At 39.7% G+C, this 19,444-nt stretch overlaps 1 protein-coding gene across 6 annotated transcripts; it reads right to left on the reverse strand.

Moving 5' to 3' along the window:
• Positions 1-897: 897 nt before the first annotated feature.
• On the reverse strand, positions 898-18,897 carry LOC124406598 (dipeptidyl peptidase 4). Of its 6 annotated transcripts, none has more exons than XM_046882049.1 (16): positions 18,139-18,897; positions 13,445-13,606; positions 12,497-12,649; positions 12,268-12,395; positions 11,886-12,097; positions 11,406-11,569; positions 11,128-11,231; positions 10,635-10,755; positions 10,280-10,515; positions 9,864-10,186; positions 4,549-4,712; positions 3,931-4,073; positions 3,579-3,773; positions 2,729-2,889; positions 2,422-2,633; positions 898-2,271 (listed from the first exon to the last, which is right to left on the reverse strand). In XM_046882049.1, the coding sequence occupies exons 1-16, from the start codon at positions 18,169-18,171 to the stop codon at positions 2,125-2,127; spliced, it is 2,658 nt and encodes an 885-aa protein (XP_046738005.1). In that variant the 5' UTR covers positions 18,172-18,897; the 3' UTR covers positions 898-2,124. The 6 variants fall into 6 exon arrangements, with proteins under 6 accessions (XP_046738005.1, XP_046738004.1, XP_046738009.1 ...); XM_046882048.1 differs by lacking the exon at positions 18,139-18,897 and adding an exon at positions 15,534-16,423; XM_046882051.1 differs by lacking the exons at positions 898-2,271; positions 18,139-18,897 and adding an exon at positions 15,534-16,429 and having other exon boundaries at positions 2,501-2,633; positions 2,722-2,889.
• Positions 18,898-19,444: the final 547 nt, after the last annotated feature.

The following is a 19,444-nucleotide window of genomic DNA, read 5'->3' on the forward strand; positions in this document are numbered from 1 at the left end:
AGTATGTATTTTTTACGCAACAGCCTGAAACCGGCAATCAGTTCTGCACCCTCTTCCGATTTCATGTGTTTTCAATGTTTCATTGACAACCTTCACCGCATGTACTACAATACTACATATATACAATGAGATCTATAAGTTTATGTAAATTGATTGAGAAAAATGCGGAAAAACTAAATTCCGACTAGTTGCTCGACGGTAATCATCGTGATATTGGAATAGAGGGACGAAGACCGATTGGCTGTAAAAATACAAGAAATATAATTACCGCATTTGACAGTCACAAAAGTAGAATTTTATTATAGTAATAATAATTTTAACAATACATCATAGTACTGCATGAATAAATAATTATTATAGTACGTTTTGCGAATAAGATAATTAATATACGCGACCCGCGCCGTAGGTATTATATTAATTCAAACACCGATCATTTGTTTGTAAATATTGCAATTATAGATTATTATAAATTTTATTATACTTCCAACGATTGGTACGACAGAAATAATTTCTGCTACTAAACTAGCTACGGTAACTATTAAGTATCATCATTTTTCCTTTACAGTATCTAGATTTTTTTTTATCTCTCCGATAAAGTTATTAGATATTTATGTAATAATTTCATTGACGCATCCATCGTATAATAATAATAATAATAATACATCGCGTTCGTAATTATTTACACATTTTCACCTATTAATAGTATTATTGTTATTATGTCAATCAACTAGGAATTATATAGAGCAGGATTGTGTAAATTATTCCTTCGTAATATTTACAGTAAATTCTCTTAAGATTATTGCCTACTATATAAGTATTAATTATTCACAGACCTGCATGTAGATTAGATCCGTGGTATTATTGTATGTTTTTAGTTTTTCGAATAGATTTTTTTTGTTTTTGTCTTTTTCTAATTTATATATAATTGTATAATAATTGCAATACTATCGTGTCATATAATAATGAACTACTTTATATTATATAAATTCAATATCATGATGAATTATATACGTTAAAAGAATTTAGCAGTAACTGCAATAAAGCAGACCTTTGGTCGATAAAGCACTGCAGTTTAAAAACATGGTTCTTTTCTTATCGATTGACGCAACACTTTTGCGCAGTCGTGCAGGAAATTATACCTATATATATGTATGTGGTATACGAGAGGTTTCAATAATTTTCAAGATAACGCGACGACGCGAGACGCGAACGAAAATACCCGCTGCGAAGAGAAAACGGAATTATTGTACGTCGGTAGACATAATTCATTTAAGTATGAATTGTAGTCTGTATACTCCATGTCGTGAGGGTATTGTGGCAACGCTTCCTCGACTTTGCTTTTCGGGATTAACATTCGTATCTATACGGCGAAGGAGCACGAACCGGATGCTACGGTACACGCGACACACGATCGATCTAATCGATAAGATTTTTTTTTTTTATATATATAAATATAGAATTTTGTGTATTTTCTGCTAAGAGCTGATATCACATTACACGCGTGAAAGACGACATAGAAGGGAAGAAGAAGAATTCAACTTTTCACTACTCTTCTATATAGTTATCTTGGAGATTAATTTGGATTGTTTAAAATCTGATTGTTACCTTACTAATTACGTTATAATATATCTTTATACTTATTAGTTAGAAAAATTATATATTATCGTTTCAAACGCATTCACTACAATAATCATATAATTATTCACCATCTGCCACTTCTATTGGAAAAATTATCTGCACGTGGATTGTAATTATATTAGAAATTAGACTGCTATACACCGATTACGAATGTTGAACATATTCATGATTTAGTTGGTACTGCGAATGAGGATTTTAAATCGTGCTTTATAGGTAGCAGGTTGTTTTTTTCTCGACATCTTGAAGTAAAGAATTAACAACTATACGTGTTCAATATTAATAGAAAAATATCGATTCCGAATAAAAAAGGTGGGATGAAAACCGATCGAATTGGAAAACGCATAGGAACGAATTTTAAGGAAGATTCATCATCAAACGGAACACAATTTGGATATAGTTATCATACCTAAGTGTATATAATATGGATTGCATATCGTGGGGCCCAAAAAATATATATCGCTCCAGTATCAATTTCGTTCCGTCAGTTTATATTCCGTATCCTCCACCGCTCCCCAATCCGGCCTTTGTGTCGACGGGTACTTGCTTGTGGAAACAATCTTCTAAAAACTGAGCCATTGATAGATAAAGATGTCTCTTCACGCCAGCCAAGCCGTGACTCTCGTCGGGATAAACCTGGTAAAGACGAAAAAATTAATGTATTCAGATGTATATGTATATATAACAATTTTTTTTCATGACTAACAACAACAGAAGGAAAGACATCTTGGCAATGAGTTTCAAAGATAAGGGAAGTTAAAATGGCGCTTTTCCTATCGTGCTCACTTGCTGACGGAATAGAATCCCTTTTTTGGCTAGATGGCCAGCGAGAGCCATGCTTTGTTGAAACTGCACGTTGTCGTCGGCGGTTCCGTGAACCAAGTAGTACATTTTGTTCCGCAAGTGTTCGACCTTTTTAAAAACGTCGGACTCCTCGTATCCCTTGTAGTTTGAAGTTACGTTCGGCGAGCCCATGTACCTCTCGGCGTAGGCTGAATCTGCATGGAATCGTAGAAATCGGAAATTTAGCGATATACTGCAGCGTTATCCGGGATATGGAAATTTGGAATCGTACCGGCGTCTCGCCACTCACCGTAAAGTTTCCACGAAACAACCGGAGCGACGCTGATCCCGCATTGGAAAACGTCTTGATCAGATTGGGCCAATGCTAAGGCGGCGACAAATCCCCCGTAACTCCATCCCCAAACAGCGACTCGTCTCTTATCCACAAAATGTAACGAATCCCTCAAGTACCTGTGACAAGTAAATCCACTGTAAACTGGAAAACTTTACTCGCTTCCAAATCCCAGACACTTTAATATTATTCGAATTAAAATTGCGATCCGAAGTTTGTTGCTGTTTTTATGAGTCGTATGAGTCATACCAGTTTCTTTTTGCTACAATTATTTTCATACAATTTGGAAGTTGAAGATGAAATTGCACTTCAGCGATTCTAGCTGTTATTTTCTTTCGCCTGATGTAAAATATTCATTTCACAGAAATCCAAAGAGTTCCGAACACAAATGCTGAAAAAAAATCACGAGTGTGTTCAACAGCGGCCATTTTGATTTCGCGCCGAAATTCGAATCTATCTGATAAATATTGTGAATATCAACGCTTTTGACGGAATAATTTTTTCATCAAATATTTGACAGATAAATTTTAATATCCATAGGAATTCAAGGCGGAAAAATTAATTTTACGTATATACAATAATTAATGTTCATTAATACTTTGGGCTTCCGGCCAACTTGTTTTCGGTCTGAAACAAAATGGGAGTTCGATTCCATACGAATTATGTGACAATTACTTCCAATCTCACATAATTCGTATAGAATCTAGGTCAACGAACATTACTCTACGTATCCAAATGTGTTGCAAAAAGAAGCGGATACGTTTGTTCCTCAAGGCAGTAGCATATCGCGTTTTATTATTATACTCACTCCGTCACTTCTAGCTGGTCCGCCACTTCGACAGATCCCAATCTGTAGTACACTTCGTGAAGTAATTGATAGCCCTGGCCTCCGCTTCCTCGGCCATCAATTTGTGCCACAATTGCCCCCTTGCTGCTGGCCAAGTAGGTGTTCCAATCAATTTTAAATTTATCTGTCACCAGCTGCGAACCCGGCGCCCCGTACCTAAACGAGGAGCGCAAGATAACGGGAATACAAGTTAAAAATGGTACCTTTCTCCTTACCGGAAGCGATTATTCAACGGCATAAGAAAACGTTTAATCGTTGCTGTTGACATGCGTTCGCACGTCTTTATACCTATGTACACTGGAATTTTACGTACACTTGGACGACCATCGGGTAGCGAGTGATTTCTTCCTCCCGTAAACCCGGCGGCAAATGAAGACGTACCTGGGCGTTATAGCCGCCACTTATTTGTACGGGGAAGGTCTTTACTTGAGGAAGAGCAATTTTGTCTACTCTTTCCTGTAACAACATCATTTCGTGCATTTAACGCGATTTCAATACATACAACAGCACAATCAAGTCGAGAAGATTTCTCGTGGCCGACTCGTCACAGCTGATTAACTGCACTGATTTTAAAACTAATTTTAAAACTAATTTAATCAACTAATTAGCACACTTATGTATTCAACGAGACGAAACGCAAGGTCGAAATCATTGTTTTAATTATTGTATAATTACTGTATGGAAATTGTATGGGTCTGCTGATAAAAAAGCTAAAACCGAGTTTTTTCGGGGCTAGTTGGAGAGTAAATGAAAAATGTGCTAATTAAATTTCACGCCTTCTTTTCTTAGGGTTAATTTATTTCCGAAAGAAATATGTTACGACGCAATCTGTGCGTGGAATGTGAGAAATGAAGAAAAATTCTTGCGCGCGGATTCAAAAAATCCTCACCGATTACATCGGCGAGCAATTTATCTATATTGGTCGACTCACCCGAAGCTCGGTGTTGTTCTGCAACAGACCAATAAAGCGCGGATCTGGCAAGGTGGTTTTGTAAAGAGCGACCGTCGGTATGCTCGGTCCGAGGCATTCCAATACGAAATAATCCAATCCAGGGGAAAAGACAGCGTTATGGTATTGGCAAGTCTCCAAATTTTCTGAAAAAATCATATTCAATTGGAGAATACTTGTCTCCAGTACCGATAACTTGGAAATATCATTGGCCTAGTTTTAATAAGTAGCATTTGATGTACAATAAGCCGCATATCAATAGACTGGATATTTCATGCCCGCGTGTTTTTGTATATCGCGATGTGGGTATTATATATAGTAAGCTCTTTATATGTGCCGTGTGAACAATCGTGTGTATCGCATGTATCTCTGCATTATACATGAATCGCGACTTATTCATCTCGAGCTTATTAGAAAGAGCTTCGAGACTCGAAGCCTCACGTCGTACCCGTCCCTCGTCATTAGTCGCTTTGACGAAGTGGATATTCTAATCATGTACATAATTTCTCAACATACGTATTGCGAATTTCGCCCGATTCTCAAATATCGCAGTCAAGCCCTTGTACAGCCCGTTCATTATCCGAGGAAAAGAACGTGATTATTGTTATTATACATGCCGAGAACTTTTTTACGCGCTCCCGGACCCTCGTCGTCTTTTAACACGTGGCTGATTCCGTTTCGTTCATCCTACCCTCATTTTTCTGGCTCACTCGACCGACACTCTTTTCACTACGAAATCACCGCAATCGCTCTTGTACTCGTGAACGGTGGTACAATCAGGGGTGACGTAGATTTGCTTTGTACGAGAATCTCTTGCAAATTTTGATGATTATAAGCGTGCAGGTAATAAGCCGCCGGTACTTTCCGCCAGAGACGGATAAGGGCTGATGATGAGAAGGCCAAAACGAAGAACCGATAAAAATAATGATGAAATATAAAAAATTTACAGAGGGCGGAGATTTTGCACGGACGGTAAAAATTCGTTTAGTTTCCTGGTCTCTTCGCGAAAAGCTTTCAACCGAATTGTCAGCTTTATGCTAGCTCCAGCTGCAATTTTCGATTCAATTGTTGTTTTATACCGTGTTCAGACTTGCACCGGCTTGGACTATGTCCAAATCCCTTTCACCGACTGAAAGTGTGGTTCTTTATCCGATGATATACTCGATCTGATGTGGAATTAGCTAAAATTCACTTGTTTCTCGTCTCCGCTGCATCCCTACTTTAGAAATAGTTAACGTTATCTAATTCTAACTCCGAATTTGAATCTCACAAAAAATTTCAGAACTTTAATATTACTTTCATTCACTTTTCTAATGGCATTTCTGATACTTTCCAAGAGACTCGACCTTTTATTCAGGAAGTCGAACGCCGTCTGTTTCACAGTGTCAATATATCGGCGGCCTCATAGAGCAAATACGTTTTCGCAAACAAAATATTTCCAGCTAGTACTTTATGGTATCAACCCATTTAAGGATCCATTTTTCCTCGCCACATCTGTTGCAGACGAAACATAATGGAACTTGGTCCGACAAAAAAGACCTCATAGCAAAGCTGCAGGTTATCTGAACTGGTCATCGTGCAAAAAGCTATTTGACCCGAGTAACGGATATAACATAATACGCAACTCCGTTATATATATTCGCTATCTTTTCCAAAGAAAATCAAATAATCTGCATCGATAGGCCACAGGTTGGACGATGAAAAAATGGTAAAGCGGTACACCTGGCACATTGTACATTCACATTCACTGGAGATTGTACTTGGCACAAATGAAGTGTGATTTATTGTCTTTTTTCCGATATTCTCATTTTCTTCTTTTTCCTTTTTTTCCCCCTGAACTCGCGTGTTCAGCCTTGTGCCAGTTATATAATGTACTCTGACGCAACCCTCGCATGGGCAAAGTATAACATGCTGACATCGAAACACGGTCACGTGAACATTTCACGTATTCCCACGTGATATTCTTTCACCCCGATGAGTATCCTCCAAAGAACCCCTGACCTTTGCCCCTTGTTTCTAATCGAGTTAACCGCCCAGCTGTGGGAATATCTGATACAATTTTTAATCACAGTATCGACTGCAGCAACGCTTGATTGCGTGTCACGTCAGAGAAAACCCGGGCAGATTTTCCTCAAAGTAAACTCTACATGCTACCGTATTCCCCTGCGTTAGAATATCTCGTTTCTATTTTTTATGAAGAGATAACGAGAAAGGAAATGATCCGATCTTAACGCGTTACGCTTTTTTGGAGAAACATTCGGGCTTGCGTGTTTGATATTAAGAAAATGTAACTCCGCGATTTAAGTTCTATTACACGAGATTGTAGAGAGAGAAGAGTGTGGAAACTTTTGTGCGTGTTCCGTGTAATTTTGGTCTGTTGGCTTCAGAAGAGAAAGATAGATGGAGAGAGAGAGAGAGAGAGAAAGAGAGAGAGAGAGTGGCTTATCATACCCTACACTCTGTAACGGGACACGATAAATATAAGTGTTCAAAGCTTACACCATATAACAGCTTATAAACTTAGGATTAATATAATATAATATATATATATACAGTTATATGTATGTAGTACAGCAAAAAACGTGACGAAGGAAAGTGTTGCGTAACATTTAATGTGTAATGATATTTTTGTGTGACAGGCGTGAAGGAATGAAATTTTATCGTCGAAACGTGACTCCGTCGTTATCACTGCAAACGAGCACATAAGCATATCGTTCTTTACTTTCCAAAATTTTTGCACAGGTAACATTTTCCACATACGATGGATGACGATTTCTGTTCAATTTCGAAGTAACGGATTGTCAAGAGGAAAAATTGAATATTCTCACTACCAAAACTCACTGCTTAAAGTAAGATGAAAAAATCTGTAATAATCCCAATGTATTGTATAATGTGGCGAAAATCGAGCAAAAGAAAAATGTAAGTTGCAGGCGACAATCAAGTTAAAAATTTAAAACACCTCAAACCAAAATCATAATACAATAAATAGATAAAAATTATATAACGACAGTAGCGGTGAGAAATTATCATCGAGCACGAGTACGACGAGTATAGTAATACACATACATTTAAAAATGCGCTGCAGTATCCAGTTTTCAGCACCATTGTGCATATAATTATATATAACCTTGCGAATAGGTGATTGCTATTATTCGACGACAATAGTGAAGTACAAAACGCTGGACAATGTGTAATATAATGATATAATAGTACTACTACTAAAATTTCAATAAAGAAAAAGAAAAAAAAAAAGAAAGAACGGTCGTGCCCACTTGATAAAACAATATTTTTTAATAATAAATACAACTAAAATAGGAGTAAAGATAGATTTTTAAGTGAAACGATGTATATGTATACATGTACGCGTATGTATCTAAGAAGCGCTTTTTACCATACCATTCCATTATTCAAACACACAAATAAATATATAAATATAAGTAGAGAGAGAGGAAGAGAGATAGAGAGAAAGAGATAGAAAGAGAGAGAGAGAGAGAAAGAAACAGTTATTTTTTCTTTTCATACATTATCATTTCAGCGTACATCTAACAGTAAAGAACTGTACCGTCTCTACCTGCTTAACTTGGCCATCGCATCGCGTCCGACATACTCCGATCTGCAATGGAAGCACCGTTGTCAGGCGCTTAGGAGCCAGATGGCAATTAATGGTAATTACAGGGTAGACAGAAGGGCAGCAGTATTCTGTATTGTCGCCAGGATTCTGGGCGGCCACCGTCAACTACACTTCCAACAGAGGCGGCTGTATAAGAGATACTTGCAAACAATGCCGGGTAGTAAAAGAGTCAAGAGTCAATGATCAATCTGTAATTCTATACTCTATAAACTCTGTAATATCGTGAAACGGTGTGTAAGTGCAGACGAGGATGACAGTAGCCGTCGGTAACTGTTCCTGTTACACTTGGGGCACGCCGAGTGATCCATCATCGATCGAGAGGGTATACACCTGCGGTATAACGCGTCGGAGAGTCCAGAAGGACGATAACAATAACGAGGAGAACCAACGGTGCTTGCCTGCGAGCGATTCGATCAGAGGAATCCTTGCTCGCCCTTTACCCGCTCCATCTCTACACTACTTGAAACTTTCAAGTCGATGAGTATATATATAGAAGGCATGTACAGTACAGAGAGTCTCGAGAACGTCCGTAACAAATTTGTCAAGTATGCAACCTCTGAGTACGGATACTCGAGTCCGCCGACACAGCGAGTTCGGTATTGTGAAAAACAAGCTAACGAACGGTGGATCCTCTGGTTCTGAGTGGACCTAACGAGTCCGATGGTGGAGGAGATCGGAAGTTACCTCGAAGAAATTGAAGGTGTTAGACGGAAAAGAAAGTCGGAGACAATTGGGGTTCGCCTTCAATGACGCGGGATGAAAATGATGAAAATGAAGAATCTGAATTATCCGGACCTCTGGAACAGGCGTTTGATTTCCAGTCCTCGACTTCCATTATTTTTGCTATCACAGCTGTGTCTATATAGTATAACGCATACGACTCTACGCTGCTATCGAAACTATAAGCGTTTTAATTTTGGAAATTACCTTTTGATGCTTAGATTTGATTGATGCATGATGTATTACGTCCTGAATAGCATTCACAGTTAGGATAACGACCGAAGCCAGAGGCGTAAAAGAATGAAACGAAAGGAACATTAAAAGGCAAAAGGAAATGAACAAACTGAAGAAAGATTGGAAAATGAGATCTGGGAAGGACCGTTCTTGAGTGAAAGGCTGATTAAAAACACGCGGTCACGTCAAGGTGACTTATTTTGAATGAAACGGAAGAAGGCGAAGTGCGCACTTTGTCGTTTCCCCTGTTATTCGACGTAGCAGCTCGCAAAGATCGGGGCATATTTTTAGGCAAGGCAACTGAGAGACGTGTTTAATGCTATAGAGTGTCAATTAACAAAAGTGCGTATAATAGGTATTTAAATATAGATAATTGTTCAGTAACCTCTATAAACTATTTCAAAATTAAGCAGAAAGAGAGATCAATAATTAACTATAAGTATATAAAAGCACTAGTCAGGCTAAATCATTTAGTTAAGTGTCAAACAAAATAAATAGTATATAGGTATTATAACTTCACACATCTACGGGTGAACGAAAACGAAAACGAGAACCTAAAGGTCTGCACGTACGGATTTAACGGTCACAATATTACATTACCGTTCGCATTAATTATATATATATATATACATATACATATATATATATATATTCTAGGATAAAATTCAAATGCACGATATTAAGTGAACATATCAAGTGAAAGTCTACTTACTCGTGGTAGTTTTTTTCTTGCTGCCTCGACGTTCCTGCTTTTCCAAGGGAGGTTGAACCGCGCTTGAAGACTCGGTCAGCTCATATTCCGCCCAATCGCTGCTGTCCGGCCAGGTACGATAACCATTATTATTGTTATTATTATTGTCAGTACCAGCGTGCTTGCTTGGTCGGTCCGAATTGTATTGAGCTTCGGGATTCATCACAGGTGTACAAGTGATGCAAACGGGAGAATGAAGAGAGGAACCGAGATGAGGTAGCTGAGAATTGACACGGTACAAATGTCTTTGTCCAGGATGTGCTTGAGGTATTCCTATGAAGTATCTGCAAGGAGATGATAAGGCGTTGCCTTCAAAAGGACTCGTGGCCAGGCATTGTTCGTTCGAACGCTTTGTCTTTTCCTGGATATCAACTCACATCGTATTGTTGACCTGATCCCACGCCAGAATACGGATCACTTCGTATCGCCCATGAGTTAACGGGACAACTCGCTTCTTTAATACATTTGCCAAAACGATGTGTTTGTAGTATCCGGAGGGGCCATCGCGGACGGGTATTATGGTGACGTAGCTACTTCCGTCCATCGAAAAAACTGGCGATTCCGGCGGGGTGTCAACCCATCCTCGACCTTCTCCGACGATGCGCTGAATTTCCTGAAAAATACGGGTAACAAGAAATTCTAATTTTCGTTTCAACGTGAGAATGATGGTACGAAAAACTGGCACGTCGATTGTTATTCGCGTCGATATTTGACGCTTTCAAACCCACCTACCTGACAATGCCACATGGGACTTTTGCAGACGGTGATGATGGACAGATTTTGAGCCCGCGTTAGCCACGTCACGCAGACTTCTGTCAATGAGACCCAAGATGCTGTGGTGAAGTAGTGTTCCCTGAAAAGAATCAAAAACATGCTCGAGTACCTACTTACTGAATTACTTTATATCTATACTCGGACGGTTTAACGATCCTCGGAGTGCCGAGCCATCGGATCTTTATCTTTTGGTGTCTTTGTCTCTTTGTGCTCGCGACTCTTTGGCAGTCACCCGTTCGAACAGACCTCCATGACGACGAAGGGTGTAACGCGAAATCGGAGTAGAGTGACTGGGCTAAAAGCAGAGCAAAGTCTTGAAAAGACAAGAATCGATAGTCCAGCACGCGACGAGCTGAGAATTGAGTAGCACGCGAATCGACCCGTTGGCAAGTCATCCTGCAGAAAAAATAAATAGATTCCGTGCAAGTTAGAGGAAGCCGAGTCAACTTACACATGCTCAATGGCAGGTGGGGGCCGCAATGTTCTTGATCGAATGTTTTTCAGGTCGGCCAAATCAGCAACTATCAATTGTATCGACGGGTTCGGAGTTCCTGGCTGCAACAAATTGATCCTTGGGTAACACAGTTCTGACTAAAGTTGGAACAATAAGCATTACAAATAAAAGATGGCAATTCATTTCGACCAAGCTCATCAATCCACACCTGCAGGATGCCCATGAATTGTTTCGGTTCACACGAAAAATCGAGCGTACCAAAATCATTGAGTTACCTTCGGGTAACGAAGCGACCGGATGTCAGGGTACAAGGTTTTCGTCCCTTCTCCGAACCACGGGATCTTCATTTCTTGGACCAGCGAATCGTTAAACGACGCGTACAACATCAGGTGTCCGTCTTTGGACATCCATATCGCTTCTGCGCTGCGTAAAATCTCTTCTGCGCGGTAAAGAACAAAAAATTATTATGCACATAAGAAGATGAACAGAAGTTTCCAAAGCCTTCTCCAGAAGTGGATAAGAAAAAAGTTCTTCTTTCATTTCCCATACTAGCGTGAAACTTTGATCGCTTGCTACAGAAGTGAAAACGATGAAAACTTCCGCAGACACGTATCATCTGTGTTCTGTAAGCCAGGCGTGAACACAAAAGCTTCCGTCATTCACCCGCGATCTGTGTTCGACACTTTGGCATTCGACACCCCTCAAACGGGACGGGCTTACGTATGTTTTTTAAACGTGTTACCCCGGCCTCATACCTTCGTACAACCAGTCCGGTAATCCGTTTGACAATATTCCCGGTATCGCGGAATTGGTGACACGGTAGCCCGTGTTACTGAATGGACTAGGCCGATAGTATATATCGTAATCTTGAATCATGACCAGTCCGTGACCCCTCGGCGTCCATTGAGCCAGCAGCAGATATGGATGAGCGTCTGTTTCCGGTTGAGGAGTCAGTGGTATTGTTTCTCTGAAATGGTGAAAAACGACGCGTTTTTCTAAAGACAGGGTTTACCAAACACGTCGATGCTTTTCTTTTTTTACAAGTTTGATAGATTGAATCGCTGCAGTTGTGGTTATTATGCGATAAATAATGAGTCAAGTTAATGTCCACCAGGCAAGTTTGACGAGGCGACTCACCTTGTGTTCACGTCGTAAATAATGTACTGGGCGAGGTACGAGTGCCGGAATAATTTCTTTACGTTTTGCGCCAGTAGAAGATACTTGTGGTCCGGAGACAGCGAGAATTTCGCCGGGTTCAAGCGTCTCTGGAAATTTTCGCTCGGTATTAGTGTTAGAACCCTAGTAATCCCGGGGGTAATCCGGGACAGAAACATCACTGGACAATAAATCAACTTTGTCCACTCACGAAAGTCGAGTTCGGCATTAAACTGTGCGATGTAATGTTCGGATCTGAAGCATCCAGCAAGGAAATTCCTCCCGAAGGGTCACGGAAACAAATATGGCGACCGCTTACCCAGCTTCCATTAAATAGCAATGGCGACAAATCTCCAGACAGGACCTGACAAAAACTCGGTTATTTAAAGAGCTCGCTACTCAGGATCAAAGGATCGAGCTACGAGCCTGACAACGCTGGTTAATTTTCAGTAAATAATTCGTACCACAGTCGCATACTGCAGTGTACCGGGTACCATAAACTTCTACTTCGCCTCCTCGGCGTCGTTACATCATAAAAGTGAATTTATTACCATGATTTTCGAATGCAAATGGAATCTTCTTCTCCGAGGACGCTGCATGAGATTATAAGAACAAGATACTCTCTCTCTCATTTTTGAATATCAGTTGAATAGCCGAGATAAGGTTTGTCACGAAAGGTTCCTGTACCAACTTTAATCGCATTTCACAGGAGCGTTAAAAAAACAAAGAAAAGATAGCAACCAAGAAGGAAAAGCCGTCGTCGCATGGCATTGATAAATTAAGATGAAATATACCAGATTTAACTGGAATGGGCTCGAGCAAAGTTGTTCGAATCGATTAGGCGGGATGAAACACTTTCAGCTCCACAGATCATGACTTGGCGATACCCGCGGTAACCGTTCATCAATCAACGCACTCCGGTCGTTCTACACCGCTAATGCGAAATGCGAGTAAACGGAGTCTGAAATAGATTTGCGTATTCGAACAAAAAATAAACTTCGACCAGAAAGGTAAGAGCGGTGGCTCAGCTGGATTTCACTTCCACTCGGCGGCCATTTCCACTTTCGGGACATCGTCGTTTGACAAACTAAATCACTGCGAAGTGCGATGGTTATTTTACATGTGTACGGCAGTAGCAATTATATTTTACGCGACTTACCTCTGCCAGGCGAAGATGGGATCCGCGAACTCGAGGCCCCTCATCGGGAGGTGTGAGCAGTGCAACTGAGGTAACAATCAGAGCGAGAACCGCAATGATAACGAGCAGGGCGATTAAGATACCCCTCCAGTTCCTCTGATTCGGATTGGTCGAAACGAGCTCCTAGATTGAACAAATTGCCAATGCATTGTTCGGCTACTTCCATATCGCTCCTTATCAAAACACAGAGTTTAAGTTATATTTACGATGCTCTTTCGTTGGATCCTCCATTAAAGCAGGGATTACGTTACGCGCAGGAGTGTAAGAACTAAGAACAAGTGAATTCAAGACGACTCGAAGTTATCGAATGTCACACCGATAGCGTGGAAAACAGTGAATATTTTATGCAAATTCAGAAATATGTATCCTTCAAATGCAATACCATTTTATCAAAAGTAAATCGTTCAATCAACCGACAGGATAGATGGACGCCAGACCTCTGTTCGAGTTTAGAGTGTACTGAAATTTCGATGCGAAGATTCACGAGCCGTGCTCGAGGCTGTTCGAAAGCGATTAATTAACCGGCGGCTAAATCCGAATGAGATCCGCGATAATTACTCAGGGAGGAATTAAAATACGCCACCTCCTTTGACTTGGATTATCCAGGACGAACACCTCGGCTAAGTGATTCATCAGTAACAGTATACATGTATTTATGTATGTGTATAATGCTCTAGGACTTACTTACACTTATTACCTTTCATCGCATGCAACACATTCCTTCTACATTTGTTTTTTTGTTTTTTTTTTCATTCTGTTTTGTCATTTCTTTTTGCTATTCTAGTATACCTACCGTGCTTCATCACCGGAGCTACTTAATGTCTAGTGAGATGATAAAATAATGCGAAAGACGTTAATGTCGTAGAAGTTGAATGTTAGAAGGGGAACATGCAAGAATTTGAATAATTTATAGCATTTGGAGCCCGCATATTTTGTAACTAAATGGTCTTTAAACACGTATCGTGGTAAGTATTATAAATATTTTCGAGATGTCTTCACAGTGGAAGCAAAGTAAGAAGTCTCGTTCGGAACTTTTACGTGATGTTTTCGTTTCTGACGGGATTTTTTAATTTCAGGTCAAGAAGCGGATCACTATAGAATGGAATTGTAATCGACTTCATTGACGCAATTGGTGAGAAGAAAAAAAAACTTTTTACATAAGGAAAGCCGAAAAATAAGTTTATGGTTTGAACGAGAGTAGTTTTTGACTTGCCGAATCAACATATGACAACGGCGATCTATCTACGGTATCTATATACCGTATCCTGACAAACTGGTTCACTAGTAACTTTGTCTTATAAAAAATCCTGTACAGTATTGAGATCAAATTTTATAAATCAAATTTGTTTCGTACCACTGGAATGTTTGATTCAATTCCAGACCGGCGTATTCCGAACCGGCGAAACGGCACCAAAGCGAGTTGTAATTAAATTCGTATTCAACTAAATCAGTCTAATCTACAGGAGGGTACGTTTACTCTGGCTAACGATAACGACAAACAATAATACGATCCGTAGAGCAAAGTTTGCTCAGAAGTTTATCTCTTAAGTCTGTTTGCAAAAAACGGTCGCGAAATTAGATTTCTAAGAATAGTTCGGCAGTATAAACCATGCAACCAAATTTCCAAGTTGAGCAGAAAATGCCGGCTACTTTTTACTAGCGTTGCCGAAACCGTAGATTCCATTCTTTGGAAATAAACAACTTATTCGCTTTAAAAAATCATCATCATCGATAAGGTGACGCCTGACGCCAAAGTTCAATACATGTATGCTATAGTACTTATATCTTGAAATATATCCTGAATGCACCCACAGCATCGAGAACAGTTTCTCATTTATTTACCCCGCAGACGTGAGATTATAAAGCAATTTTACAAACCAAACGAGATAAAAGATTCCGAAAACTTTGCTGCCAGCTGAGCACGAGTCAACTTGAGTTTGTAAAAAATAAGTCAATAGAGCAATATATCAAGAAGATTTTCAAGGCAGAATGAGATTGAAAAAGAAAGAAGGAAACAAATTTAAAAAAAATAGATGTATACTGTATACGCGTATAATTCAACAGCCAATTGAGCAGCATGATCGGCAAGTTTGAAATTTGTCTCGTCAAACAAGTTCGCGAACTCTTTTTGGCGAAAATTTTCCCGGATAATATTGACGAGAGAAAAGAAAAAGGACAAAAAAGTAAACTTCGGCAATAAAAGTGGCGAGGAAAAACTAGAAGGGAGAGAAGGCGAAGTGAAATTTGAAGAAAAGGAAAAAGACCATGAAGACACAGTGCTGTGGGTACTTGACATTATTACCTCCTCTTCAACCCCCCTACCTAGGATACTTACGCGACTTAAGGGATGGCTAAGGCAACATCTAATCTTGGCTTAACCACCAGCAACCCTCTCGCATGTAAATATACACGCACTCACGTAGTAAAAGGCAAGAGCCTCACCCCCCAGCAACCGACTTAAACTCCGGTGGCAGTCAGCTGCTGGTTGAATCGATAGTTGCTCGGCGCATCGAGCAAAGCATGCAGGTCAAACGCTCAACATTTATCGACGTAAAAAAGTGCACGTGATTTGCCCTGTTGCCCACATATATGTAAAACAATATCCTTGCAATATTTATCGACACAAATATACCGCGCTCCTTTACAGTCTTCGCAACTCTCAAATAAAGACGAACCAATTCGCCCGCAAGCACTTTTGTGACAGTGTCTTTTACGTTGTGAAAAAGCTGAATACATCGATCGCGTATAAAAACGCGGGACTTTTAGGGCTGCCCGGTTTGCTGTTGAAGACCCTTTTTGCTGATAATTAGGACGGCACTAATGAAGACATTAAAAATAGCTCGGAATGATCGTTTTAAAGAATATGTTCTGGAAATAAAAACAACGTTGACACGAGGGAACCCCATTATTTAGTGATTCGCTCCATTTCCTTATACGCCTAACGCTGATATTTCCCCTTGTAATTAGCATCGTAGATTGTGAAATAAATTATGTGTATAAAATAAAAATGAAAAAGTAACGCTATAACTGACAGCGTGAAAAGCCGTGTTGCTCATATTTTGAAAAATGATTTAACTAAGCCGAGGTAACAAGTGTGAACTGAATGTCTGGTTTGCATCCGCTGTTCTCCATGAAAGCGGGATTAATTAACAATGCACACGTCGTTCTATTATACTGTTCGGTCAATATTAACAGTGAGTGAAATTCCTCATTTCAAATAAACAGCAAATATGCCAGTATGATAATAATAATAATAAAATACCGGGTGCGAGGAGGAGAACGTCAATATTATATTAAATTATACAATACAATGTAGTACGAAGGTAATCGAAATATCGATCTGAATCGATCATATATACCTTCGTGACAGAGTAGACCAGATACGAATGGAAAACGCGGAAATAAACGTGTTCTATTTAATATCACGTGCCGTTGTGCACAGGTGTGTTCAGCCCCTGAGTTCCGTAGCATTTTCCCGTTTTCCATTATCCAAACCAAATATGGAGAGGGTCGACCTTGTCGCAGGACTCCTGAATTCAACGCGCGTGCAAGGATAACTCTTACAAATTGACAATCTTCGACGTATATTCCCGAGTGTAACGATTGGTGAATAAAAATGTCGTATATCGCGGAATACATTGTAAGACATCGAGGAGTGTGAATCTAGCGAAAATGTAGCTGCGGACTTCGTTTGGAAGAAAATATTATCGCGATTCGGAATGTTTATCTTGGGCTCGACCGACGCGCTTTCTCTGCCAGAGTTGTCTTATAATTAATTAGTTTTACGGCGCCCGACTTGCGAATGTGATACGGATCTTGGCCGAAATTGTATAGGTATAAGTATAATACGCAAGCGAATTCTATGAAGCTCTGGAAATGTGGTCTTGATAATTGACTTGATTAATCGCTTCTATTCCTTATTCGGCAGTAAATTTTATTTCGCCTTTAATTAGAATTCAACGAAGTAAAAGCAGACTTTCATGAGAATAAAATAGCAATAATGAACGTTATATTTACATGGGAAATCATCAATGTTTACGTTCATTCCTCCACGAAAGTGTGGAACATTTCAAAATAACAGCATTATGTTTGCTAACAACTTCTAATAATTAATCAGCTACTAGCTATATGCTTGCAAAAATCGGCAAACATGTAAAATTGACTGCGTAAATCCTACGATTGTAATCGTATGTACTACGTTTGGAACAATTCGAGATAAGCTGTTAATGGAAGATATTAAAGCGTGTCATGTGAGTTTCTATACTGACAAGCGAAACATTAATTCATGCATTTATAACGAATCGACATGCAATGCTAATCTATTCATCTACGGTCTGGGACCAGTCGAAAAATTGATTGTACCCAAGATTATAAGATAGGAAATATCAGACGAGCCTCATACGAATGCAGAGTAAAACAGAAATATATATATCGTCTTGATTGTGGTTTTTTTTTTCTCTCTCTCTCTATAGGTAAAAGTGTAGTTGAGCTGTATATATGTATATACTTGTTATAATTTTCTATTGGAGACATAAAACGTGCTGTAATGTATACATAAAATTGAACTAACGTTAGGAATGGTGATAGTGTATCGTTGTGAATTGAATAATGTCTGTAGAAATGAGTTTGTTTAACACGGATTTGAAAAGTATTACCTCGTCGTCGTAATTATTATCTGGGTCTGCCATTAGCGAGGCAAGTGTAGCTCAATTTCTCTTACAATATCCGATTAATAATATATCAATTGCACCGCGAGCTTTGGTGGTGGTTAAAGTTTACATGGGGACCGAACCACCCACGGAGTACGAGGAGCCTTGGCTACTGGGCAACCGAGTCCGTAGTGATGCTGCGAGAGCGGAGGCTGCGCGTTGCCAGAGATGCGCGCTCCCATCTCGAAAATCTCATGGTACAGGTAGGATATCTGCACCCACGAGACGTGAGGGACAAGAATAATAACAATAAGTGATGACGACGGCGACGACTATGACAACGATGCGAAAAATCTAATATTATAGGAGCAACAATGCGGTCACAACAGCAACAACAATTGACAAAAAGCTTTACGGTGATGCAGTACCAGTTTAGAAATAATTAGGGTGCACGGAAGGTGTTGACAATTGAGCGACCCTAATCACGTTCACAAGAACGGTGATTAGTCAGTTGTTAAATAAACAGATGGATAACCGAAGTGTGGATCAGTTGTAAAAATCTTATTTTTCACTGCACGATTGTTGATGAAAAAAAGACTTTTAGAGAGAGTCTCGGATCCGTGCGTGGCTTCCGTTACTTCGACCCGAGAACGAATGGAACAACGCACTCCGACGCTTGATGTCAGCTGGATGTGTATTAGAGTTTTCTGTGGTTTGTGTTAGTCAGAATGCTCCGAGCGGATTCGATGTATGTAGAAGTAACCGCGTAATTGTCACTCCGCATCCTGCGTCTGCGCGTGGAACTCAATAGTCGACGCCACTGGACGATAATCAAGTCGAGTTGGACCACCATGTGCATCGCGCAAAACATCGATCTTCTCTCGTTCGCCAGTTCAAAATCACGATTTGAAGAAAATTGTGTACACCCCATTGCGATTAAACAATTAAGTTAGTAATGTCGAAGTAACAAAATGACCGGAGAAAAATCATTATCCTGCTACTCAAGTCACCAACTGCGACGGAGTTGAAATCACAAAACATGAGTTTCTCAATGCTGCATTACAGTTTACTGTATTTTCGACAATCCTGAGGTTGCGAAATATCAAGTTTTCGCAAAAATGCATCGTTATATGTGCAAACGTTACGAACTTGAGTCTTATACGGAATTTACAAACTTCTGTAAGGATCATTGTTTGTGCGAGAACAAATTTTAAACAATTACTAGCCGATTTATTGAAAATTGAACCACGTAGAAATGTCATGCAGCTCTAATTAATTGTTGTGCCATGTCCATAGAATAAGAGACATGCTT

This window comes from Diprion similis, chromosome 6, assembly GCF_021155765.1.
Source record: "Diprion similis isolate iyDipSimi1 chromosome 6, iyDipSimi1.1, whole genome shotgun sequence".
NCBI classification, from domain to species: domain Eukaryota; kingdom Metazoa; phylum Arthropoda; class Insecta; order Hymenoptera; family Diprionidae; genus Diprion; species Diprion similis.